The following is a 27,611-nucleotide window of genomic DNA, read 5'->3' on the forward strand; positions in this document are numbered from 1 at the left end:
CGCGTGACTAAATTACGAGTCAGGTGGACTAAGCGGGCGTCAAAACCCCTTGCTCTGCTGGGAAGCAGCCACCAGGGGAAGGACAGAGTGGGCAAGGTGCAGCCAGGAACACCCAGCATCCCTGACAGCGGAACCCTCACCACTCAGCCTTCTCTGCTTTGGGTTCCAAGAAAACCCACATCTCCAGAATTGAGGCTGGCATCACGTCAAAAGGCCACCAACAAACCTGTTCGTCACTTTGCAGCAAATAATCTATATGACTGAGAAACCCTGCTGAGGCTGAGGGAACTCACTCACTTTAACTGAACATGGAAAAAGTAAAACCATCAATCCACATGGCACTGCGCCGCACTTTCCACCCGCGACAGCCTCCTCAGGTTACACCGTCCACCCAGAGCACACGGGCAGGGAGAAGAGATAAGGATCTAAGACCACGCCTCAGGGACCCCCACTCCCGAGTCACACCTCAGCCCAACACATCTCACGAGACCCTCGGGTGTCCGGGTCTCGGCCTCATCCTAAAAAGTTCACAAGCGCTCAGCAGGCTAATGGAACAAGGTCGGCTGGAGGAAGGCCTTCGCCGGCAAATCTGTTAAGAAGGCAGCAGACCTGTGATGTCTCCACTGGAAAACACCTGGGGTGAACATCCCCTCATGCCAAGACGGCCCCAGCAGGTCACGGATCTAGGCTGGCTCTGAAACCCCAGTCTAAGCCAGGAGCTCAGCAGGTGACCCCAGCACCCACTGGGACATTGTCCCACAGTGGATCTGGGGAGGCTCACTGCTGACATCTCAACTCCCAGACCCAGAACCATGCCCCTGACAGTCCTGCCAGCTGCCTGGAGTTTGCAGCCCTGGCTCTCAGAGGCCATTTCTAATGGTAACCACTTTAAGAAACCGCAGGCTTACGATGGTTTATTATTTATTTATTTATATCTATTTTTTGAGATGGAGCCTCACTCTGTCACCCAGGCTAGAGTGCAGTGGCATGATCTCTGCTCACCGCAACCTCCGCTTCCTGGGTTCAAGCGATTCTCCTGCCTCTGCCTCCCAAGTAGCTGGGATTACAGGTGTCCGCCACCACACCCAGCTAATTTTTGTGTTTTTAGTTAGAGATGATGTCTCTCACTGTATTGGCCAGGCTGGTCTTGAACTACTGACCTCGTGATCCGCCTACCTTGGCCTCCCAAAGTACAGGGATTACAGGAATGAGCCACCGCACCCAGCCACAACGAACAATTCTAACAAAGCACAGTTAGGACTTCCCAGGTAATGAACTGAGACTCTGTTTTGTTTTGGTTTTTAACAGAACTTGGGTTTCTTCGAGTTCTGGACATTAAGTAAGAGTAACCTTCAATTTATGTTCCAGAACAGGGTGCCGCATGCAGGGTGGGGCGCGCACCGGAGAGGCAGGAGGAAAGCAATTCCTTCTCAGTGTTACTGTTACACGGCAATACTAAGGCAGAGGGAGAAGCGAAGACAACCCTTTCCAAGTATTTTTTTCAGGAATTTTTGCACAAATCCCATTCTCCAGACTTTACATGGTACATCCATCCTCTGCAAGGCTTTGCTTACTAATACTAGAAGACTAAATAGGTGTTTTTTAAATTGTAGATATATAAAAATAAAACTTAATCACACTAAATAAACATTCTTGTCTTTTGAGAGACAGGACAATGAACATCTACGGATTCTGTTTAAAATGACAAACACGTGCAGTGCAATCCCATCTGCCTGCTCCTGTGGAATGTCGGTGTGGAGGAAGCGTCCTCTCGGCAGGAAGGAAGCCGTGCGGGGCTGGCGACCTCCTCCCAGGGCCAGCATGCAGAGGGCCAGCAACCCCAGGCAGGCGTTCCCCGGCAGGGCACAGGTGGAGCCTGGGAGGGCTGTTCCCATCTGCTGTGCTCCTGGGCCAGGGCAAGGGAGTGGCTCTCAGCTCAGCAGTGGGATGGGGCAGGCTGGCTCTGTCCTCAGAGGCCATGGGCAGGCAGGTGGGCACCAGCCCTGGCCTTCCAGGGGTGGCTCTGAGGTCACATGTGGCCTGGGGAAGAGGGGGCCCGCACATCTTACCTCTGTGCTCCAGCCCAGGGCCGCTGACACCCCAGCCCTGGTAGAGGGTCGCCAAGTCCTTTGGAATGTACGTCTTAAAGATGTTGAGGATATCCAGGCGCTTCTCATGCCCCTCGGCCACCGGCTCCTGTTTGATGGAGTGTAGGATGGGGGGCGCCCCAGCCGCGCCAGACTGGGCCTGCAAGGCCGCGTCGCCCCTGGACCCCGCAGCACAGGTGGCCAGAGTCCTCAGCTCCTGGGCCGCCTTCGAAGGGGGCTCGCGGGGAGGTAGAGGAGGAGCGCCCCCTTCGCCCTTTGCAGGAGGTGGACCCTGAGGCTGAGGGCTGAATTTGGCTTTCAGGGAGTCCGGGGCACTGTGCTTACTTGTGGGGGCAAAGCCAGCCCCCGCTGGGGGGACCCCAAACTTCTCCACGGGCTTGCTGTTAGCCGAGGGCTGCGCGCCAGCCCGGGTGATGACGGTGGGCGTGGGGGTGGCACTCCTGCTGAAGCCCCCGCCACCGGGGACAGGCACCGGTTTGGAGCTAGCCTCCTGCCTGGGCTTGGCCGAGGGCCCCTGTGCGGCTGCGCCATGTGGCTCCTGGCCGTGACAGGGTTTGGTCTGTCGATGCCCGTCGGGGCCGGGCGCCCACAGAGCACAGGGACCTCCGGAATGGCTCTCCTTATTCTTAGGCATGCTAGCGGCTTTTGTGACCACTCCCAGGGGAGAAGAGCCACTTTTGGGCCCTGGCACCCCCCCTGGCACCTGAGTGCGGGTGAACCGAGCAAGGAGCAAAGGCTGGCATTCTTTGCCACCGAGGGCAGGCGGGGGGCCCGTGCGTCCGCTCCGGGAAAGGAAAACCAAATTGCTTCTGATGCTTTTGTAACCGTTGGGCTGAATCCACGGGGGAGCCACGGAGTTGCAGCTGACGCGGTGCCAGATGCGTTTGTGCATCCACAGGACCTCGGGGTAGTAGGTCTTGTGGCTGCAGTAAGGACACGGGTGAACGACTAAAGCCGCCTGCAGGGAGGAGGCTGTCTCCTTATTGCTGGGGTCATCCCGCGTCGACCTCGCACTTAAATCCAGCGGCACGAGGTCTGAGGCCAGCGCCCGCTTCCCTCCCCCAGAGTGCTCCTTGTTGTGCAAATCGGACAGCTTTTCTGCAGGGTGACCCGTCTGGCCCTCCGCTCCCGTACTGGAAGGGAGCTCCACACCATCACCAGGGCCGGGCACCTCCTGCTTGGGGTGAAATGCTGGCATTTTTAAGTCCGTAGAAAATCTGTGCTGCTCTTGCCTTCTAGAAGTCTCTCTGCTACTGTTTTCAAGTATGGACACAGAAGCTGCGGTCCCCGCCTTGGACTCGCCGGTGTCTCTTTCCGAGGCGTTATCTCCCAGCTTGTGACTCTGGTCTCCATTGGAGAGCTCGGTCGAAGTCACCTCTTCGGAAAAGCAGCAGCGGCGCGGCTGTCCCCCTAGAGGAGGCAAAATATGAAATGGGAAGTTACCATTTCTCATCAGAACACAGCAAGACACAGGGCATTCCAAGCGCATCTGTCTTCAGCAGGACAAACCACCCTTGAGTCTGGGGGGGTCTCATAAAATCCATGAGGAGCCACCCAGACAAGAACAAAAGGAGGCTGAGTCGGGCAGGGTTTCTTTTCTCAATTTAAATGACCCGAAAGATCACAGGGAAAAAAAATACAATAGCAGTGGTGTATCTAGTTACACGTAACTGTGCTGTCCCTAGTTAACAGAGGGTGACTGGCATATTAAAATTCAGGAAAAAAATAAATTGTTCACAGCAGTATAAGGTTTGTATAACTTTCAAGGAACAAGGAACTCTACATTTAGGGCTCTTGTGGAATCTTCACAATCATTCATTGCAGGGTAAGAAAACCAGAGAAGTTGGGTGGAGCCCACAGTCCCAGAAGCAGGCTAGGGTAACAGCTTACTCCGTCCAAAGAACCCCAGTGTCTGCCTCCGAAACCACCAGGCTACCGACGACCTTCCGCCTCAGCCGTAGGGCTCCCTCCCTACGCATCTCTCCTGTGAGGTCCAATTCTCAAGCCCAGAACCGTGATGCCCAAGGTCCCCCAGAGGCGCATGAGCAAAGGGCAGCCATGCTCTCCACCTCCATGCCGCCACTTGTGGGCTGCCCAGGAGAAATGAGCCTGGGGTTCCGCCCCCAAGCTCTGCACCCGATGGTCCAGCCTTGACGGAGTGTGTGTCTGAGCCACAGTCTGGGATGAACTCTGCGGTGGGAAGGGATGCTGCGGTCAGAACCCTCCCACTTTACCTAAGGAACGCGTGTGACAGGGAGAAACACAGCCGAGGTGTGGGCTGGGCTCGGAGGTGTTAAGGCTTTTCCAAAGTCAGAAGAGATTGTATGTACTGCAAGTGGACACAACACGGGGTAACAAAAATTGGGTTTTATGTTTTGCATTTATGGCCTTGGGTTTATTTAAATCTAGACATCGAAACTGGGCAGCAGTACAAATGTTTCTGGATATCTTAAAACTCTCTGAACTACGAAACACAAGATTCTTTCCCACCCAGCCGCCGTCTGCAGTCTCCCACGGCCATGTCTCAGTGTGTGTCCACGTACGACGACAAAGCCCCGTGTTCTTGGTTTTCAAATACGATTTTCAGAGATTTTTAACATTTAGTAGAATGGAGGGATCTGCTAACTCAGAATGTTCCTCTAAAATGTTCTAAGTATATATTCGGAGACAACACTTAGGAATCCCACCACACTGTAACAACCTACTCCCAGGGGCTTCATCAAGGTCAGACAGCGTCTGTCACCGAAGGCACCTGCCCAGATCTGAGGGACACAGTAACAAAGGCTGGTTTTCCATTAGTGAGCAGTTCATGTGCAATTCATATGCAATGTTAAAGGATATGTCCATGTACAAAAATGTCAGCAGTAAGAGCTGATCGGCAGAATTGATGAGGAGATGAAACAAAGGAAGAAAAAACTATCCAACTCCTAGCGGCTCCTAAAGGCTAATATTTAAATAAAGTCAGGGTAGACACAGTGGCTTATGCCTGCAATCCCAGCACTATGGGGGGCCAAGGTGGGTGGGTCACCTGAGGTCAGGAGTTCAAGACCAGCCTGGCCAACTTGCTGAAACCCCATCTCTGCTAAAAATGCAAAAATTAGCCAGGTGTGGTGGCATGCGCCTGAAATCCCAGCTACTCCTGGAGGCTGAGGCAGGAGAATCGCTTGAACCCAGGAGGCAGGAGTGAGCTGACATCACGCCACTGTACTCTATCTAGCCTGGGCAACAGAGCAAGACTTCATCTTAAAAAATAATAGTAATAATGATGATAAAATACATTTTAAAACAAAAAAATCAGTGAAGTCAGGTATATGAGTCTGTCAATATGCAGACACTGGTATGAGAAAGGAGACCGGGCAGCGCTAGGATGCACCACGGATAAAAACGTGGACTTTACGCGGAATTAAGTACACGAAAGAGGAAATGTTAGCCTTTGTTTAAGTCAGACTGGTGCTCAGTACATTCAATTCATTTCTAAATATTCAAAAACAGCAACATCTGGCAGGGAGAGGTCTAGTTTTCCCCACAGTAAAGGAATAAAGATTTCTGAACACACATGTTCAAGACTACTCTGGAGTTTGTAAGTTGAAACAATGCGGCTGTGTAATCTGCCCCTGTACATCTGTGGGGTTCTCAAAGCACGACTGTCAAGGCTTCCAAAACGCTCCCCAAAAGGATCATAAACCATCACCCAGGACTTCCAGTACTTCTGACCAAGACACTGAGTAATAAACTAAAAGTGAATAATCTGGTCAGGCACAATGGCTCAGACCCATAATCCCAGCACTTCGGGAAGCCAAGGCGGAGGGATCACTTGAGGCCAGGAGTTCGAGACCAGCCTGGCCAACATGGCAAAACCCCATCTCTACTAAAAACACAAAACTTAGCCAAGCATGATGGCATGTGCCTGTAATCCCAGCTACTCGGGAGGCTGAAGCAGGAGATTCGCTTGAAACTGGGAGGGGGAGGCTGCAGTGAGCCAAGATCACGCCACCACACTCCAGCCTGGGCAACAGAGCAAGACTCCATCTCAAAAAAAAAAAAAGTGAATGGCCTAGCCCAAGTGATCGAAGTCACCGGTCGGGAGTGAACGGCAAAATGCCTCAGGAACACACAGACCCTGCACAGAGTCCCAGGCCACCCCAGGAGGGCGGGAGAGAAGCATGACCACACATGGAGGGGCGGGGGCGAGAAACTGAAGCTATTCGCAGACAGACTGAACAGCTCTCCACGGACCTCCTTCCTTTCCAAGGAGAAAACGTGGCTAACTGGAGAGGTGAAAGATCCTCAGCAACAAGGAACCAAGCACCTTCTCAGCCAGGGAGCCAGGACCCTCTTCCCCAGACTCTCTTCTAGCCGAGGTTTCTTCAGCTACAGGATCAGGGCCACTGAAACAGCAGAGCCTCTAGCCAGCTCCTGATCGGGCCTCAGGCCTTGGTGTGCAGACAGGCGCAGGCCCAAGCGCTCCCTGCATTCGTCATCAGAAAGCCCCAGAACAGCCAGCTTCGCCCCTCGTCCCTGGCTCCTGGACCCAGTGCCGTTGACAACGACCCTCCAGGGACCTCCAATCACGGGAATAAACTACTGTCAAGTCCAGTGGGCCTGGCAACGTGCTGCCACGTAACACAGCCAAGGTTTCCTTACTGCCAAGGTTTCGTTACAGCCAGGTCAAAGCAAAACTAAGACAAGGGGCCTCCCAGGCAGCCCAAGGGGACCACGACACCCACCCGCTGCTCCCAGGTTCCTGAGTGCCATTCTGACTTCATTCATCCCTTTTCTCTACACTCCTCATTTTCGTGTGGAGCACAGCGGCATTCCATCCTTACATGGAAATATGCGCCAGCACTGACAAACGGGCCTCCTCAGGACACCCCTACAGGTGGCAGCAGGCACAGACACACTTGCATCCCCTCCACGGCCCCCACGCCCCCACCACAGCCCGCGTTCCTTCCTTCATGGGCCCCACCATGGCGCACCCTCCTTCCTCCCTGGCCCCCCACACCCCCCTCCACGGCTTCCACCCCCCCTCCCTCCATACTTCCCACACCCCCCTCCACGGCTCCGACATCCCCACCACAGTCCGCACACCTTTCTCCATGGCCCCCACCCCTCCCTCCCTCGGCGGTTCCCACACCCCCCTCCACGGCCCCCACACTCCCCCACTCCACAGCTCCCACACCTTCCTCCACCGCTCCCACGCACCCCCCGCCTCCACAATTGGGACTCGGCGTAGGTGGCTTCTGATGTTTCAGGGGCCCTGATGCTGAAACGGAAGAACTCGGCTAGAAAAGGGTCTGGGGAAGGGGGCTCTGGCTGCCTGGTTGAAGAAATGCCTGGTTCTGTGGCTGCCACGCCACGAAGGGAGAAGGTCTGCAGGAAAAAGCACTTCTGCTCCTCAGTCCCTGCCAGTCTGACAGCCCCTTGGTGGCAGTGCTCACCGGGCACTTTATTAGAATTAAACAAAAGAAAGAGAACGGTGCTGATTTGAGCACAGTGTGGCCTTGCACAGATGGCTGCCTCTGCCCCTAACCGCGGTGCCGAGGGTACACACCAGAGGGAGGGAAGACTGGCTCAGAAAGGCCTGGCAGCGGCCCTGTGCAGAAGGAGCAAGATCTCCAACACGCACCCCATGCTCTCTGGGTGCACGGAAGCATGCGCCAGGAGGAGCCAGCCGGGTCCCAGCAGCCAGCGGGGTCCGAGCAGCCCTGGGGAAGGCGCACGTGGTTCACGACTGAGTGTGCACGCGCATGCCACGGACAGCAACACCGGCCGCTCTGCCCTTGGCCCAAACACACCAGGGGCTCCCGGGTTCCTTTCTAAGCAGGACCTTCCTGATGTGTCTTGGAAACACAAACACGGAGCAGGTCTTGGGTGACTCCACTGCATCCCAAGCTGGCCCTGGTCTGGCCGGCTCCGCACACCATGGACAAGAGTTGCACACGGGGCCCAGGGAGTGGAGGACTTGCACTGTCTGAAGTCCCTGAGGCAACATCTTCAACGTACATCATCGCCCTCAAAAGCACAGACATGCGGTGAGGGCACTTTGTATAAAAAGTTACTTCCGGCCGGGCGCGGTGGCTCAAGCCTGTAATCCCAGCACTTTGGGAGGCCAAGACGGGCGGATCACAAGGTCAGGAGATCGAGACCATCCTGGCTAATACGGTGAAACCCCGTCTCTACTAAAAAATACAAAAAACTAGCCGGGCGAGGTGGCGGGCGCCTGTAGTCCCAGCTACTTGGGAGGCTGAGGCGGGAGAATGGTGTAAACCCAGGGGGCGGAGCTTGCAGTGAGCTGAGATCGGCCACTGCACTCCAGCCTGGGCGACAGAGCAAGACTCCGTCTCAAAAAAAAAAAAAAAGTTACTTCCCTTTTGCTTAATTGCTTTTATGATTATTGTAGTAAAATATACATAACAGGCCGGGCGCGGTGGCTCAAGCCTGTAATCCCAGCACTTTGGGAGGCCGAGACGGGCGGATCACGAGGTCAGGAGATCGAGACCATCCTGGCTAACACGGTGAAACCCCGTCTCTACTAAAAAATACAAAAAAACTAGCCGGGCGAGGTGGCGGGCGCCTGTAGTCCCAGCTACTCGGGAGGCTGAGGCAGGAGAATGGCATAAACCCGGGAGGCGGAGCTTGCAGTGAGCTGAGATCCGGCCACTGCACTCCAGCCTGGGCGACAGAGCGACACTCCGTCTCAAAAAAAAAAAAAAAAAAAAAAAAAAAAAATACATAACAAAAAGAAGTCTGCAGCCACGAAGCCACGCTGAGGTTCTCCCCTTCCGCGCTTGTGGCTGCTCTGGGGCTGCCTGCTTATCTTGTTTTCAGTTTTCCATGGGTTTTTAAGACACTTCACTCTTAGGGTACATTTGTGCCTCTCTTCTTCATTGCAAAATACACAGGACCCCAGGAGCGTCCTGCTGGCTATTACTCCAGGAGGTGCAATGGGCAGCCAAGTCTGGGTCGGCATCTGGCTCTGTTGATGCTGAAGAACCAGGCCCTGCGTCTAGGGTACTGCTGCGCCCCATCCCCGGGAGCTGTACCCCCACGGGAGCAGTCGCCTCTCTCTCCTTCCCAGGCTGTCCACCTGCAGGACGCAGCACCGGCCCCGGCACCAGGACCCTCATGCCCTCTGTGCACTAACAGCACATCCTCCAGCCTATTTCCTGAGCTGCTACTCCTACAAAGTGGTGCTTCCAAAACCCAACTTCCTCCTGAAACGCACCCCCACGCTCCCTCTGCAAGACGCTTTTCTTGCCTAACTTCTTAAGTGTTTAAAATAAAGATTTTTCCCATTTCTGCCCCCTCTATATTGGGCTTCATAAAAACCATTATTTGTTTCCATCCATAACAGATACAATTTAGTTAATTCCATGAACAGAAAGGGTTGTCTGCCCACCGAGCCTCTCTGGGTTTCTAAGTGAAGATTAGAGGCCGTGCCTGGGGACTGGGCGCTGTGGTGCTTTGCTGGGCTCGGCTTTGCTGAACACACAGGATGACTGCAGGCAGGCTCCCCACTCGACACAGCTGCTGGACCCGTCTGCAGTCAAGTTCATGGCACAGCCTGAGCTCAACACCGGGGGCTCCCCTGCCTATGAACAGGGAGTGAGAAGGGAATGAAGAGGTAATTGCAAGCATCACATTCATCAGTGACATCTGTGATTCAACTTTAGGCTGACAAGGAAGAGGGGACGGGAGGTGAGGGAGGAGGGGAGAAAATGGCACTACTTTTATAAAGGTTAAGAAAAGGTAAAATTCCACAATATTAAGAGTATACAGGGAAGAAAGCTTGATGCTTTTTTAGAAGACGAATTCAGTTAAGCGACCATAATTCTAAGGAGCCTTAGGAATAAAACTTCTCACTCCCAACCTACAAATGGCATCAGAACTACCAGAAGGGCTGTTTAATGAACAACTGCATGTACACAGATTTGTATGAGGACTTTTATCTGGTTCTAAATGTTTCAACCTTATCACAATGATTTCCTTTCTAACAGATAAGAGAGCTTGACTTCTGAAGATTTTCCAGTTGTGTGACTGACAATTTTACCCACACATGTCATTTTCATTATGCAGCCAAACATCTTAAATATCTTATTCTACAATTTCAGCAACCAGTTTCAGCTAACAATTATGTTACCACATCCTTCCCACAGGAAGAAACCTGCCGAGGGCATGAGGAACCCATAACAATCCAGAATCTCACTGGACTGATCTCTCGGCACAGGCTGATCGGACACCTGCTGCCCTGAGACCAGAACCCATCGTCGGAGCCCCGGCCACCTGGCAGGCCCGTGCCCCGCCCCTCTGAAGGCTCTGTCATCCACGAGGACTCAGTTCCTGGGACACGGCCACCACGGGACAAGCCCACAGCCCCTCTCATTTCAGCCACATCAGCTCAGGTCAGACACGTGCACAAAATGCACACTTCTTCCAGGCACCCCACCACGATAACAGAATAGGAAGAATCTTTGCAGAGACGTGGCACATCCATGCACCACACCTAGGCCAGTTTAGTAACCTACAGGATGATTCTTAGATGCCTCACACATACTTTGCTTTCCCAATACATTGTACATTGGCAGGACTGAAGGCACTAAACAGAAAGGGAGGCAGCCCGCAGGTACACCAGCACAGGTCCGCACACGCTCTGCCACTGACCTGCTGCAGAAGTAAATGAGATCAATTCTGGGTGCTGGGGTAGGTGCTGGGGTAGGTGTACAAAATACAAATCATTTCAATACATTATATCCCAGATTTGGCAAGAAAAAAGAAAAAAAAAAAACAGTCACGCAAAAGCGCATCAACTATATAACATGATTTTCTTTTTTCAGAGGATTATTAAGCTGGTAATGTGGGAGGCTGAAGCAGGCATGGACCTGTTCTCTCCCTGACAGTCTTGGGGACAGGAAGGAGCACATGGCTGGGTACAGTGCACAGAGGTCAGCTGGGAGCAGGCCCAATGCCTCTGCCCAGGAATGGCCTTTCCTGAATCTGATACACACAGAGGACAGAGAAATATTGGGTAGAAGAGAGTAGTTCCCTGGCAAAGGCCCCACCCTGAAGCTTGGAACCCTGTGGCCCTAAATGGGAACAGGCATTCCTGTTTTCAAACTCAAATGCTGCCTTGTGGCCCGCCATGCCTCCCTATCCTGCACCCACAGAAACCCCAAACCCCAGACTCCGAGAGCAGAAGAGCAAAAGACAGGAAGACTAGCAGCGTGGCAAAACGGCACGGCAGAGAAGAGAAGGAGCATCTGAACATCGAGAGGAGTTTGGCTGGGGGCAGAGAGGAGGTCGGCCGTGGGACAGCTGAATTCTAGGGGAAGATCATCTTCCCACTCCATCCCCTTTCCAGCTCCCCATCCATCCCCCTGCGAACCACCTCCACCACTCAATGAAATCGCTGCACTCACCATCCTTCAAAGCCCGTATGCCCAATTCTTCCTGGACACCAGACGAGGACCCAGGTACCAAGAGGGCAGGGTGTAAAAGGCTGTCACCCTGATTCTCCACTGAGCTGGTTGAACACTTAGCCATCTGCAGATAGCAACTGCTAAAACAGCATTAATTGTCTAGAGACTACCATGGGGCCGGTGCCCAAACGCACTCACCCAGCTCCTGCACCTGCCCATCTGCTTGCTCCCCCTCCTGTAAGGGGGTTTGAGTGCAAATGAGCAAATGGCAAGTCCCGCGAGGGGTCAGGGAACTCACCTGTTTCAGATCCAGAAGGAGGGAGGTCTCAGAGGTTGCTGCAGTGCCGGCCCTCCCATGAGCCGCCATCATGTGCATTGACACCCCAGATGGGGAAAGGGAACTGGACAAGCTTACTGGACCAGGGCTGACACTCAGAGATGAGGGAGACCAAAGCAGCACAGAGACTCAAAAGTTCTCGATGAGATGCAACAAAGGCTTGAAACTAACAAGATGAAATCCCATCAGGAAAGACAAAGTGCAAGAAGAAAAACTTTTGGCCATGGAAAAGACCCTAAGCTCCCGGGAGACCACAGGCTCAGTGTGAGTTACTCGGCTCAGGGTTGAGATCCAACAGAAGCATCCTCAGCAACAGCCGGAGATGGAAGGTCCAGGACAGGGCTGGCCAAGGGTCCTCTCTCCACACTAGGCAGCAGGAGCCCAGCCTGGGCTCTGAACCATACATGGAAGAGCAGCAAGCGAACAAGAGAGAGCGCGTCCAGAACAGGCCCAGGGGAGGCTTCTGGGAACCAAGTAATACGAGAATGACTGCAAGAATGTGGACCGTTCCACCCAAAACGGGGCTGGTGGGTTGGGCTGCCGCAAACCCCGACGTCACTTGGTGAGCACTGAATGGACGCAGGAAAATCAGTTCATCCAGGACAGCCTTGCAGGTGGCATCTGAGAATCATCTGTCAAGGTCACGAGCTACAGCTGGCAAGAACTAATCAAGGCCAGAACTTGGCCTAAGGTCCAGGCTTCTGAGGGAGTGGCCTGCACATTCTCCAAAAAAAAAAAAAAAAAAATCTCTGGGTGATTCTAATTGCAGCCAAGATTGAGGAGGGCTGGGCAAGGTAGGACAAATGAACAGAAATCAATGAGAATGAGATTTCAGGGGAGGCCAAGGGAGAAGCGTTCATCTGAGATAAAGAGTGCATTCCTCGCCACCGAGAAGGGCAGGCAGAAAGCAGGAGGCAGCTCTCAGAAATTCCGCAGGGACAGACCTTCCATCCGCACGCACACGGAAGCATGATCTCCCCCTGTCAGTTCTAGGGTTCTAATTTTTGTGTATATAAACGACCCAAAAACTGCTAACCAGACAGGAGTAATTCATTTCTTAGGTATTCTTCAATGTCGTTTTTATTTTCTATTCAATTCCTTGTGACTTAGTTGATTTTTGCAGAGGTATTTTTAAGCAGTACAAAGTAGAAACACACTTCTTTTTAAAAAAAATGTTTTGTCATTTCTTAATCTCTACCTTTAAAAATAGCAAGCAGTTATTTCCCTCTGAGGAGCACTTACACAGCCATCACTGCCAGCACCCCTGGGACCTGAGGGGGAGATGGGTGACTCCGGAGAAAAGGCCGTTTCGTATGAGTCTCGCTGCTAGTCCGGCTCGGTCCCATGGCCTCACCTGTGGTCATGAGCGATCACGGGCAGCATGCTGTTTTATTACATGAGGCAGTGTGCCTCCCTGCTCACACTTATTATAGCAGTAATTTCAGAGCTTCTCACTCTTGGTTAAAACGAAACACAAAACAAAACAGAAACACAAATGCAATACCAAGCATGAAATCATGAACACCTCTGAGTACCTGGGCTCTTCCTCCTACACAAAACGTCCCGCCGGGTCCCTCAGAGTGAACCTGTGGTCACGACCCAGACCCCTGCTGCCTGTGCACTGAGTGTGCGCTGAGGTTTTTTAATACAACTGGCCTCTTTCTGTTGTCTCCCCAATTTCTCACCCCAGATAGCTGGGTACTGAACACAAACTGGTCATTTTGATATGAGAACGAGCAAATCTACCAGAAAATTACGAGCCATGAATGTCTGTCATGAAATCCACAAGGAACCATGACTGCAGTTTCTCAGTCCCCATGGCACACCCGTGTCAGGGTTTATGCCAGTGGCTTTAATGATACAGCCCAATGCACACACCTGTTGCAGGGCGGAGCAGGTCACCCATGGAGGCCAGTCCCAAGCCAGGGAGCAGCACTGACGTGCCCAGGATGCATCTCAGCTCACCGAGGACCAGGAGACTTCAGGGAAGAACCAGACAGGCCTTGGGACGATGGCCAAGCAGCCTGGCTGCCAGTGCCACCCCACAAGTCTCCAAGTCTCCAAGGAAACGAGGGACACAGAGCAACCTGGGTCCTGCACACGGTAGGCCCATGTGGACGTCAGTCATTACCCTTTGGAGAGGAGAAGCTGGGTTTGCAAACACAGCCTGAGCACTGCATTCCCCAGCCAGAAGCACGGAGCCGGGGTGTGATAAAAACATGACACTTCCCAGGTTCACTGGGTGCCTGGAACCATGCCAGGAACTTCACATCCATGACCTGCCCCTCAGAAGAGGTCCAGGGAGGGAAGGTAACTGTCCCATTTTGTAGAGGCACAAAGCAGCTTATCTAAGGCCATCAGGCTGAGAGCTGATGCCAGCTTCAAATGCATCAATCTCAGCCCACACCCCACAGCACTGGCCACCTCGACACTGGCAGGAGGTCCCAGATCCCAGGAGGGCCGTCAGGAAAGGTAACCAGGCACAGCAGGTACGGAAGGTGGGGGACACCGGGGTACCCAGGAGGGTTGGAGATTGCACAAGAAACCATTAAGGGGGCTGCGATATTTTGAAAAGAAAATGGTAAGAAGAGTCTGCACTTTAGGAAACAGACTGTGTGGTGAATGAGTGTGAGCAGGAGGGGTCTGACAGAGGAGGGTACTACCGTAAGCATGAGCCAAACCCTAACCCTAAACCTAGCACTAACCCTAACCCTAAACCTAGCGCTAACCCTAGCCACAGCCGTAGCAATACACCTAACAGTAACCTAACAACATGAACAACTAATCCCAATCCTAACCCCCTCAACCCTATCCGTGAACCAAACCAAACATAACCCTAAACCTAACCGCTAACCATAACCACTAACCCTAGCCCTAACTATTAACCCTAATCCAACTCTCACCCTAACCCCAACCCAACTCTAACCCTAACCCTAACCCAACTCTAACCCGAACCGCTCCCTCTTTTGCTGCCGACTTGCCCGCAGTCAGGTCCTCCTGCGAACCTGCACAGCTATTCTTGCCGGGGCCCCATCCTGGACACGTGACTAGGCAGGGGTCCCCAAACATGACGTACTCTCCTCCTAGTGGCCTGGCCAATCGCACCAGCTCTACAGAACCTGTATTAAAACACCAAATGAGAAACAGGAACTTCCTTCCACAGGTGCCCAGGTGGCCAGGTGGAAAACCGCAGATACAGAGCTCTCAGTCAGTCCGTGGCCCCAGCCTCACCGGTGTGCTTTGGGGACAAGGCTGTTATCTCATCTGCGTCCAAAGGCTGGAGACCCCATCAGACTGAGACAGGCAGAGCCAGCAGGAGGAGGCCAGGCAGGGAGGCCCACAGCAGAGAGGCCACAAGAGCAGGGAAACATGAAACACAGAGGGAGAGGGATGGCGAGGCAAACACCACCATGGTCCTCTCTGCCGCGGCTCACGATGCCGCCCCTGGGTTCCGGGGAGCACACAGCCGAAGAAGAGCCCCATTTCCACCACCAGCGATGACAGTCGCACCAGAGAGCCAGCGCAGACTCAGCCACTGGACCAAAGAAACACAGCGCGGCCAAGGGACAGGCCTTGCATCCAGGGCTCAGCGTGGCCTTTTCCTTGCTGTCTCCATGAAAATGAGAAGACTTCACAGAAAAGGAAAGAAGCATCTTTTGACATATGCGAAAAAGACTCCAGGTTCTAAAGAGATGGAAGATCACAGGGAGTGTCACTAATAACAGCTCATAGTTTTATAATCTTCTGGTCAGCCACAGGCTCTGGGGTTGGCAAACAGGGCTCTTCACCCAGAAGGTGACATTCACAGGGCTCAAAATATGTCCCAGGCAACACAAGCCACCAGGAAGTAGCACAGCTTGGGAAGCCCTTTGCATGTTCAAGAGCAGAGACCAGGAAAAGAGGTCAGCTGGGAAGGCAGGTGGGAAGGCAGGAGGCAGGTGGTCAGGCGGGAAGGCAGGTGGGCAGGTAGGTGGGAAGGCTGGTGGCCAGGTGGGGGAAAAGCGGGTGGGAAGGCAGGTGGCCAGGTGGGGGAAAGGCAAGTGGGAAGGCAGGTGGTCAGGCGGGAAGGCAGGTGGGAAGCCAGATGGTCAGGTGGGAAGGCAGGTGGCCAGGAGGGAAGGCAGGTTGGGGGGAGAGCAGGTGGGGTGAAGGCAGGTCGGGTGAAGGCAGGTCGGGGGGAGAGCAGGTGGGGTGAAGGCAGGTCGGGTGAAGGCAGGTGGGGTGAAGGCAGGTCGGGTGAAGGCAGGTCGGGTGAAGGCAGGTCGGGTGAAGGCAGGTCGGGTGAAGGCAGGTGGCCAGGTGGGAAGGCAGGTAAGGGGAAGGCAGATGGGAAGGCAGTTGGCCAGGCAGGAAGGCTGGTAGGGGGAGGGTAGGTGGGAAGGCAGGTGGGAAGGAGGCAGGTGGGGGGAGGGCAGGTGGGAAGGCAGGTAGCCAGGTGGATGGAGGGCAGGTGGGAAGGCAGGTGGGAACACAGGTGCGGGGAAGGCAGGTGGCCAGGTGGAGGGAGAGCTGGTGGGAAGGCAGGTCAGAACACAGCCTCCAGGAGAGAGTGCTGTCCACACACAGGAACTCACCCATTGCCCAATCACCACACATGCCCTTTCTGACTGAACCATGGTTGACTGGGGGAACTGGTTGATATCCCAGGTCTGCACTTTTCAAACTCAGTCCCGATTCCAAATCCTTCTGCTCTAACTCAACACATGAGTGAGTATTTGGTCATCTCAGGCCAGGTGGGAATACTGGAAACTGATAGAGCAAAGTCACAGAGAAAGCCTGCATGCCATGTTTTTAGGTTGTAAGGGAATGAATGTTAAACCATAAGAAAGGCGATTGTGGCCCTAACCCAGCAGAGTGGGTTTCCCACACAGGCACTCCTGCCGCCGCAGGGCCTCTGCACTCGCTGTTTCCCCTGCAATTCACAAGGCTGCACCTCCTCCTAAATGAGCATCTCCCCAGACACCAAGAAAGCAAACCTTGTTTCACAGCTTTATCACCACTATCTAGCGCCTCTGGCTCCAGGTAGAGCGACCATCAACAAACATGTATTTATGGGATGAATGAGGCAAGTAGAAGACGTCATTTAATATCCAAGACTCACACGCAATGAGACAGTGCATAGGAAAGTGCTCTAAAAAGCATGAAGAGCAAGATGAATGTGTTAATTCAGCAGGTATCTCTTAAGGGCCTGCAGGTAAGAACAGTAACGTTAAGTATAGGCAGCCTCGGGGGCAGGTATGGAGTCCTGGCAGCACAGAGCACAGCTCTTAACCCAGTTACCAACCTCGAATGGGTGCTGAGGTGGACATCCCAGAGCTACAGTAACTGGAGTCAGTGACGACGGACAGGCTCCTGGAGGCCACGCATTCTAGATGAGGGAGTCTCTCTCCAAAACAAGATGCACCAGCATGTGCCGAGGAACTCAAACTCAAAATGACGGTAAGATAAAGCACTTCCCAAATGACGGCTCCACCCCGGTCACACTGCAGCCGGCCGTGAGGATGGGCTAGCAGCCCTGCAGGAGCCAAGTATTTCACGGGCAGGAAGCTGCTCCTTGTCCAGCTCCCCCCACCGCGAGCTTCACCATCCGGAAGTGTGCAAAGCTGCAGGTGAAACAGGAAGCTCTGCCTTCTCCCCAGCATCATGCTCTTGACCCAGAAGGTGATCCATGTACAACCCGAAGTATGAGATTTCATTAGCAGCCCACTCTCTTAATTAAAACCCAGATAGAATATTTGCAGTGATGGCCTCGAATGGTAGACAGTGCTCAGGGTTGACAGCAAATGGGATACTCGGGTCACTGGTTCTCCCATCCCCAGCAGCTATGATTAGGAGATAGCCACACTCCTCCTTCACTTTCCTCTTCTTAGATGTTCCCTCTTATTTACAAAGAAAAATCTATGGAACTAGCCCCATATAAGTGTATGGGGGTGGGTAACAAATAGGTATTTGTGATACAAAAGCGAACAGCCTCTATCCAAATGACACTGGTGATTTCAACCACATATGGTGGGCAGGGTCCCCCTCCTCCCAGGGTGAACATGCACAGTGCCAGAGCCTGACGCTGTCTCAGAACTCAGGGCCGCTGCATTCAAAATCATTTCAAGATCTCAGCATTTACTTTAATATTTGTGACTCTGTAGTAACTTTTATAACAGACATTACTAGTCACCCAAATACTGGATTTGACAGCAGGAACACCACAGTCATCAACAGTGTTTCTCAGAAGAAGATCCATCCTCTCTCACTTTTTTTTTTTTTTTTTTTTTTTTTGAGACGGAGTCTCACTCTGTCCCCCGGGCTGGGCTGGAGTGCAGTGGCCGGATCTCAGCTCACTGCAAGCTCCACCTCCCGGGTTCACGCCATTCTCCTGCCTCAGCCTCCCGAGTAGCTGGGACTACAGGCGCCGCCACCTCGCCCGGCTAGTTTTTTGTATTTTTTAGTAGAGACGGGGTTTCACAGTGTTAGCCAGGACGGTCTCGATCTCCTGACCTCGTGATCCGCCCGTCTCGGCCTCCCAAAGTGCTGGGATTGCAGGCTTGAGCCACCGCGCCCGGCCCTCTCTCACTTTTAACCTGTCCTGAAAGGGGGAAACTCGATGAAATCAGGCATCCAGATTTCAGCACAATTTGAATTCCTAAGACAATCAAAACGCCAGAGACTCAGAAAGAGAAAACTACATAGACATCTGGGGAAAAAAACAGCCCCTGGAAAGATATTCAAGCTGAAAGGATCCTGGCAGCAGGCAGAGTGGTTCTCCAAGCCGTGGAGAAGAGACGCCGTTCTGCTGAGAGTGAAGGCCGAAGCACACTGTCAGATGATGTTTTTGGACGTGATGTAGAAAATACTCGAGGAAAAGTTGTAGCTATAATATCCGGGGGGCGGCGGGGGGGAGCTTTTCCAATAAAAACAAGACATAAGCTGCCTGTGCAAGTGCGGCCAAAGAAATGTTGAAAACCACTGCCACGAGCTGGTGTGATCTGGAAGTTCTCCTCCTCAAACATACAAAAATAACCAAGACAGACTCAGTGCTTCAGAGGGACACAAGGGGCACAGAAAAGCCGGGGGACACACAATTGCTTTCAGAGGCTACGCAGTTCAGAAGCAGGTGCGGAGGCAATCAGGAAGCCATGAGCCCCTCCAGGGGCACCAAGTCAGGGAGACCCACGCCCCAAACACCAAGGCCATGGAGCGGGAAAGCGACAACGTGGATCTCGCCCTCATCCTCATCAAAGGGCAGCCCTGGGCTTTCAAACAGAATAACAAACGCTGCTGCCAATCGTCCAGTTCAGTCCTATGGCCAGAAAAGTTTCTTCTAAAGAAATGTTTTAAAGCTTTCTCACTCTTATCAAGACACACACGATGTGAACTACAAAAAAAAAAAAAAAAGCCTGAATGACAAGAAAATACCAGGACTAGAGCAACGTGGAAATGAATGATATTATAAAATTTTTATAAATTATACCCCAAGATGTTTATTCTACTTTTTCTGGGTGACTGAGTGTACATGTTTTCATTTTAAGTGATAATCTATTAACATAAACAACCTGCAGAAGTATGTTATCTGTGTTAACAGAAAATGATGTAAATATCTTAGTACTCTGGACACCATATTTTATTTTTGAGACAAGGTCTTGCTTTGTCACCCAGGCTGGAGTGCACTGGTGCAATCACAGTCCACTGCAACCTCAACCTCCCAGGTTCAAGCCCTCCTCCCACCTCAGCCTCCTGAGTAGCTGGCTCTACAGGTGTGTGCTACCACGCTTGGCTACCTTTTTTTAAATTTTTTTGTAGAGATGGGTCTCACTCTGTTGCCCAGGCTGTTCTCAAATTTCTGGGCTCAAGTGATCCTCCCTGGCCTCTCCAAGTGCTGGAATTACAGGCATGAGCCACTGTGCCCCCAGCCTCGGAAGCTGTATTTTGATGTCCGAACAAAAACAGTCCCAAATTAAATACAGAATTTCTGACTAGACAAATTATTCATGTTACTTTTTAAATCAGTGAGTACAAAATCAACAATTTAAAGCTTAATCAAATACCTCCAGCTTCCATGACAGCTTTCAGTTAAACAGCAGTTCATCCGGCATAAAACATAATCACGTTCTAGAAACCTAGAATTTACTAACTGCTTCCTATTGACTCGAGCACAAAGAAATGTCGCTCAGGTTTGGTTTTTCTGTTGTGAATCAAATGCTGAAGGGATCGAATTCAAGCTGGCTCTTACGGCTACTCTACGCTTTACACACCCTCCTTCATCCCCAAATCCTAGCAGCAAACCAAAACACATCCACTGGAGAAAATGCAATCAATACAAATATCCTTTTATTATTTTTAAAAACATGGCAAACCATACTTTCATTAGATAGCAATGAAGATTTCCATTTACAAATTTATCCAAGTTGGCAAAAAATAATTAGCTAACACAAATCCTTCCTTGCATGACGTGGCGGTCGGAACCAGATGCCAACTAGCTCCAAGGCTGCACATGAAGTCTTTTCAAGAACGGTGGCGGGGACTGTCGGGAAGAAGGTGCTGACGCCGCTTGTAGATGTTAGAATGAAAATAAGGAAGCATAGAGTAAGGAGGAGAGCAGGAAAGCCTAGCCCATAACACAAGTTTTGCATTTGCTTTCTGAAGCAGTGGGAGCCTGGAATCTTCCAACAGCAGTCACAAAGAATACAATTAAACCACTTGTGTGTTTTCTCCTACACTGAGTGTTTTAAGAGACATAGGAGGGAGTAAGTCTCAGGAAGAGAAGTAACACTGTACACGTCTCCAACTTAAAGCCAACTAATATACACACAAATTAGCACTTGCATGGCTTTCTAAAACTTTTTCTGTTGCAATGCATATTTGTCCAAAAACACAAAATCCAGATTCTGTGTCTTTTACAAAGAAACTGTAATGATTCTTTAAAAAAAAAAAAAAATCAGGATCACTTATTAGTAGAGTCTTCAGATTTAAAATCAGGCAAGTGTGCCTGACTTGCGGAACAAAGGCCATTTCATAATACAAGCAGTCTCTGTCCTCAGTGACAGAGGAAGGCGGATTTCCCCGAGGCATCCTGGCAGCCCACGCAATGCATGGAAGCTACCACTAGATGGCACCTAAGCCCAAGCTATAGCCTGACTCCCTCCAGGCACCGGTGCTACTCCTGTGGTCCCCGCACGTTAGAACCAGCATGGAAGAGCCATCCACTTTTCAACACAGGTACTTATCTGCAAAAGACTTAACACTAAAAGATTGCCTTAAAATGTCATCAGGACAAATGCATATGTCTTTTGAAGCACAGTGCTGTCAGTATAGCAATACACCCTTTTGATGTGCATCTTATATTTTAGTTTTGCACCTTCACCAATATTTTCAGAGGCTAAAAATGCAGAGGGCTTTACATTAATAATACACTTGTATTTTGGCAAAGATGGAATTAAGCAAAATATGTCCGTGAGCATTCGATTTGGGGAATTATATATATAGCCAGCATATCCAACTTCAAAAATGTCCAATCTTGCAAAAACTTATTCAATGTAATGAGTTAGCAACTGACTTAAAATAGGTTAGTCATTGAGTAACTGACTTGAAAATGCTCGCCATGCTGGCTTCAAGGTAGCTTATCTCAGCGAAAGCCTGCGTGTGTTCTAAGGGCAGGAGAGGAGGTTCAGGAAAACAGCGCCTGAGTTGTCTTCTGTCACTTCTAGACTCAAGGTCCAGAGGTCTGAGTTCTAGCCCCACGGCCCTCCGATACTGTATAACTTAAGAAATCCTCTCATCCCTTGAACGTAGCTCTGGGAGACACTGTCCATTCAATACCAGTCCCAGGCTGTCACCACCTGCAGGAGGAGACCCAGCCACTAGCCGTCACCAAGCTTCTGCTTGGAACCAGCAATAATTATTTGAGATTGTGAGGGACACAGGGATGAAATGGAAACTGCTGAGATACCTGGTTCCTTGGCCTAGTTTGGTCTCCCAGTGGGGTGGTTTCAAGGGTAAGGATGTGCCTCTCCCATCATGGGATGAGCAGACCACCACCGCAGAGCAATCAGCCCTGCACAAGGGCAGCAGCCCTTCTGAAAGTGGCCCTTCCTTCACACCCCCCACTTTAGCAAACTGAGGCAGAAGGGTGTGGAAGGGCTGGAAATTCAGAGTGAGCAACTGGGAGGGGAGACGGAGGGACAATTTCCCAAGAGGCTGACTTGGGGCAGAAGCCAGAGAGGGAAAAGGACCACCCCCAGGTCTGAGCCCAGGGCAGAGATGAACACGGAGGCAGGTGAGGCTCACGGTGTTCACGACACAACTTAATTTTCTAACTTCTTTCACAGAGGTTTATGTTACAGTTCTTGTCATTCTTTGGGTATTGTGATGTGTGTCTTCTGGTAAGATGGACTAAATAATTCTAGGAACAACTGCTTCTGGGCACTTGCTAGGATTTGCTACCTAAATGCCCACAAAGTTAAAACTTCATTATTTTAGGACACTAAATAAATAAACAAACATCCCAGCTTGCCCCATCAGACATTCTTACTCTTATGGTTCTGGTGAATTCATAACCTGGCTGGTACTGACCCCGTACTTGGCTGAATGCGGATTATAAAGCTATGAGCAGAGAGCGGTGACCGAGTGGAATCGAACCACATAGGCACGGCCTGTCTGGTTAGGAAGCTTCTCCACCCAGAAAGCTGGGCAGAGCTAAAGCATGTTATGGTGACATATATAAACAAATGTGAGACATGTAGGTTTTCTACATCTCCCACATGCAGAATTCAAACTATTGTGTAATAGAAATATTGAGTCTCAGAAGTTCCACTCCACCATGGATACCTAAGGAAAAGATCTGACATTTTACTTAAAAGTTTCAGCAACTCTCCCCAAATCACATCACTATATTGTTCCTGAAATATCTCAGGCAGGCTTCCTTAATCACACTGTAAGTTGTAACAAAACGGTTGTAATTATAGTATCCATTAAAATGATGCAAACAAAAAACATGTATTTCTCCTTCAGACTTCATTCCTTCGTTTTCCTCTTCTCTATTTTTATAAAGAGGAAATAATTGTATTTTTCTTTCCTGTACATCTAAACCCATTTATGCCTAGTGTTCCACTATTTGAATGCTAAGCCCATGAGAGTTATTTACATCCTACTGCTCAAGGTCATCACCAAGGTCTGATTTTTCACCAAAAAAAAAAAGAAATTTGCAACCTCTGCTATAAATGGGTTACGTTTTGCTCTTATAGTTCACCTTCAAATTATCTGGGTTTTTTGTAAGAAAAAAAAAGAATTTCAAGCCCCAATTGAACAATGCCTGAGAAAAATCTGCAGCAAGCCAAGCCCTGATTACTGCATTTATCTTCCCAACCACTCAGCCATATTTCCATTTTGAGAAGGAGCTACAGAATAATATCTCTGCAACTGTTTCCCAGGAGCTCGCTGGCCAAGCTGGAGCCCTAGATCTAGGAATTCAGAATTTTGAAAGCTAAGTAAGCTGTTTTCCATCAAGTACCACATCAAACAGCTGGTCACAAGAGGCCAAGCCTAAGCCTGTCCCTCTCCGCCCATGGGCTTCTCCGAGATGCCCTGCATCTGCTGGCAGAGCCCGCCTGGGCCCCGATGTGGCCCCTGGACAGAAGGACGGCAGTCCTGGGGCAAGGTGAGCCCAGAGCACAACTGGCCTCACAGCCCGCTCCCTCCCGGGGCTCTCGGAGCCAACCACGCACCTGTGCTGCATCTCTCCACTACTGTTTTATAGGCTCTCAAGAGGGATAGAGAAAACCAGCATTGTTTGAGTGCCAACTCTGTATAGGCAATTTCTAGAGAATGAATGCACATGTCTGTGCATGCCTGTGTGTGTGTGCGTGAATGTGACCAGCCATCTTTGCATCCCCCAGGAAGAGGAGGGCTTCTCTGAAAAGAAACCATGTATGCACAAGCCTCAGCCCTATGCCTTGTATTTGCTGAAGACATCACCTCGGTCAACACTGCTGCCTGCACCTGTCTACCTGACCTGGTTCATCTCTTCTCACACACATGCAGTCAGATGAACAGCCACACACAGGCAGGCTGCCACACACACCAACACGGGTACACACACAAAGCACATGCATGTGGTCACGCATCCGTGGACATACATACAACTGTACACACACAGCCACACCTGGGGGGCACACATGGCACAAGCACGTGTGCAGTCAGACACGCATTCGCACAACTTCCCACAAGAGAATCACAGCACGGTCTCGGCTGGGAGGGACTGCAGGGGTCAGCGCCTGTACAATGAGAAGAGCACCCGGCCCTGACCCTCACATACCTCCTACAACCATACACAAGGTCTAGAGTTTCACACCCATGAATCCACCATTCTTCAAAGCGAGAACATGGGCACATGTTTGGAGATAATTTTTAAAGCTGAGAGCATCCCATCTATATCCTTCATAACCTGAGTAAGAAATCACATACGTATCACGAGCTAAACACATTATAAGGGCCTCACCTTCTCCTACTGACAGATTTTCATCAATTTCATGATCTATATGATGCACTCACATCAAAACTAAAAGATGCAACTGCCAGTAATGAAATGCTTATTATTGTTAAAATCTGGGGAATCATACATAGCCCTTGCAATAGTCCCGACGTCTTCAAAAGGCACAGGTCCAAAGACTAAGCATTCTGCGAAGAGCGAGCATGGACCGCCACTCCCTGTGGCCCCCACGTGGGTACCAGGGCAGGCAGCGGACAGGCTGGCAACCTAGGGCTCCTGTCCACTGGGCAGGGCTGGGGCAAAACTGGCCTCCCCACTCCACCCTGCAGCTCTCCAATACCCCTGGGGACTTAGCAGTCCCCAGTGACAAATGTTGCTGAGAAGTCACCAACCCCAAGCCCTGGGCAAAGGGAAGACCCTCCGAAGCAGGTGGTCCCACATGGTTTCGCCCTCTTCCATGAACCCCAGAGCCAGGGGGGTCCCCAAGGACCTCACATGCAGCTCCACACACGCACCAATGAGGGCCTGGGAGAGATGACACGATCCCACTCGCCCCCCTCCAGCATCCCGTGCATGTGGACCGTGTGTATGTGTGAGTGCATATACTCATGTGGACCGTATGTGTCAGTGCATATACTCATGTGTGAGTGTGTCAGTGCATATACTCACGTGTATGTGTCAGTGCATATACTCATGTGGACTGTGTGTGCATATACTCGTGTGTGTATATGTGAGTGCATATACTCGTGTGAGTGCATATACTCATGTGGACCGTATGTGTCAGTGCATATACTATGTGTGTGTGTGTCAGTGCATATACTCACGTGGACCATGTGTATCTCTGAGTGCATATACTCACGTGGACCATGTATATGAGTGCATATACTCACGTGGACCGTGTGTATGAGTGCATATACTATGTGTGAGGTGTGAGGGCATATGTGTGAGTGCATATACTATGTGTGTGTATGAACGCATATACTCGTGTGGACCATGTGCATGTGTGAGTGCACATACTATGTGTGAGTGTGCATGTGTGAGTGCATATATTATGTGTGTGCACGTGTGTGAATGGCAGTTTTAGCATATGTGTGAGTGTGGGGGTGAGCATGAGTCTGCAGGTGTGAGTTTGTGCATGTGTGAGCAAGAGTTTGCGTGTTTGTGCATGTGTGAGCATGTGTGTATGTGCATGTGATTGCATGAACATACTGTGTGTGTGAACATGAGTGTGAAAGTGTGCATGTGTTTGTGAATTTATGTAATGAGTAAGCATGTGTGCATGTTAGTGTATGTGCATATGAGTGCACCTGTGTGAAGATGTATGTGCATGTGTACATGGGTGAGCATCTGAGTCTGTGCCTGAGCATGAATGTGAGCATCAGCACATGCACGTGTCTGCATGTGATCAGCATGTGCATTAAGCGTGTGCATGAGCATATGAGCATGCTTGAGCATGAGTGCGTGTGTGAGGCATGTGCATGTTAGCATGGGTGCACGAGTTTGCAGTGTATCACTGTGGAACTATGTGTGCATGTGTGAGCATCTGTCCATGGGTGGTGAGCGTAAGTGTGAGCATAAGCGTGTGGGGGGGGCCATCCCTGCAGACAGGAGAGTCCTAAGCCATGGTCGACGGTCCCCTATCCTCCTTGGTCCCATCGCCGCACACGCAGCACCCCAGGTATAAGCAGTACCCTGCCCTCTGCTCCAGGCAAAGACCTCAGGCGCTGGGCCCATCGCAGACACAAGCTAGGCAGATACTCGCTTTCCTCAGCACCTGATGAACCAGCTTCCCGGGGCCAAGATAAGGACACACCCTCGAGGTCATCGGGGACACGGTTTCCAGGGAACAAGGTCTGCACTGGCACCACGAACCCAAGCACCCCCCGAAACTGTACAGCTTCCCATCAGATACACTGTGTCCCATAGATCTGTGCACACGGCAAAACAAGGCAGCACTTTTTTCTCCTTTTTTGAGACAGGGTCTGACTCTTGCCCAGGCTGGAGTGCAGTGGTGCGATCATAGCTCACTGCAGCCTTGACCTCCTGGGCTCAAATGATCCTCCCGCCTCAGCCTCCACCCCACACTGCCCACATCCACTAGTGCTACCTGCATAGGACAGGACACTCAGGAAGGGCTGAGAGGCACAGACAGGGCGTGGGAGACGGGAGGAGGACTCTGCAGTGCACTCAGCAGGAAGCAGCTGAGCACAGCCAGCAGGCAGCAGGGCCCAGCCTGGGAGCAGGAGGCGTGGAGCTTGCAGGGCCTCCTTCTCCGGCTCTTGCCTTCTCTTCTAACCCTTTCACTTTTGGGACACTCGGTTCTGTTGTGTTCTCATCATGGTTCTGCTCACAGTTCACTTAAGCACCACAGTGAAGCATTCATCCCTTCAGAGATGTTCACAGTCACCAGGCCTGCAATACTTTTACAAAACACCCCGATGTGAGTTGGTGACTCTGCTGACACACGTGTGATGAATGTGTGTGTTGTCCAAGACACAGAGCCACACCGTCACACTCAGCCCGAGTGTAGGGACGGGGTTTCACCATGTCGGTCGGGCTGGTGACACTCAGCCCGAGTGTAGGGACGGGGTTTCACCATGTCGGTCGGGCTGGTGACACTCAGCCCGGGTGTAGGGACGGGGTTTCACCGTGTCGGTCGGGCTGGTGACACTCAGCCCGGGTGTAGGGACGGGGTTTCACCGTGTCGGTCGGGCTGGTGACACTCAGCCCGGGTGTAGGGACGGGGTTTCACCGTGTCGGTCGGGCTGGTGACACTCAGCCCGGTGTAGGGACGGGGTTTCACCGTGTCGGTCGGGCTGGTGACACTCAGCCCGGGTGTAGGGACGGGGTTTCACCGTGTCGGTCGGGCTGGTGACACTCAGCCCGGGTGTAGGGACGGTTTCACCGTGTCGGTCGGGCTGGTGACACTCAGCCCGATGACGGTTGCCCTTCCCCATACTTCAGTCGGGGTCAAAGGCGACTCACCTTCCTTTGGAATCCCGTCACCTTGTCCCAAGGGTGACAGGTCCATGCCAACCCCATCGGTCAGGGACTCACCTTGCATGGGTGGCTTCTGTACAGACTGGTCAGATCCACCTCTGACACACTGAACAACTCAAAGTGGTCATGCCTGGCCCTCACACCAAACATCCACACGAGGAGCGTGCTGAAGCGTCCTCGGCAGGCCCAGCTGCCATCAGACAATAGCACCCGCAGGTGAGGGGCCTCCTTCAGGGCAGCTGGCACATGGGACACCCTGCAGCCCCTTCTCC

At 51.7% G+C, this 27,611-nt stretch overlaps 1 protein-coding gene across 6 annotated transcripts in view; it reads right to left on the reverse strand.

Annotated features, from left to right (window-relative positions):
* The window catches only part of ZNF516 (zinc finger protein 516), a 138,301-nt gene that overhangs the window by 19,100 nt on the left and 91,590 nt on the right, over positions 1–27,611 (reverse strand). For all 6 annotated transcript variants that reach the window (XM_033176035.1, XM_033176026.1, XM_033176044.1 and 3 more), the window contains exon 3: positions 2,070–3,518. In XM_033176035.1, coding sequence (XP_033031926.1) covers positions 2,070–3,518 — 1,449 coding nt within the window. The remainder of the gene's footprint in view (positions 1–2,069; positions 3,519–27,611) is intronic.

Source organism: Trachypithecus francoisi, unplaced genomic scaffold (genome assembly GCF_009764315.1).
Source record: "Trachypithecus francoisi isolate TF-2019V2 unplaced genomic scaffold, Tfra_2.0 Contig01474, whole genome shotgun sequence".
NCBI lineage: Eukaryota > Metazoa > Chordata > Mammalia > Primates > Cercopithecidae > Trachypithecus > Trachypithecus francoisi.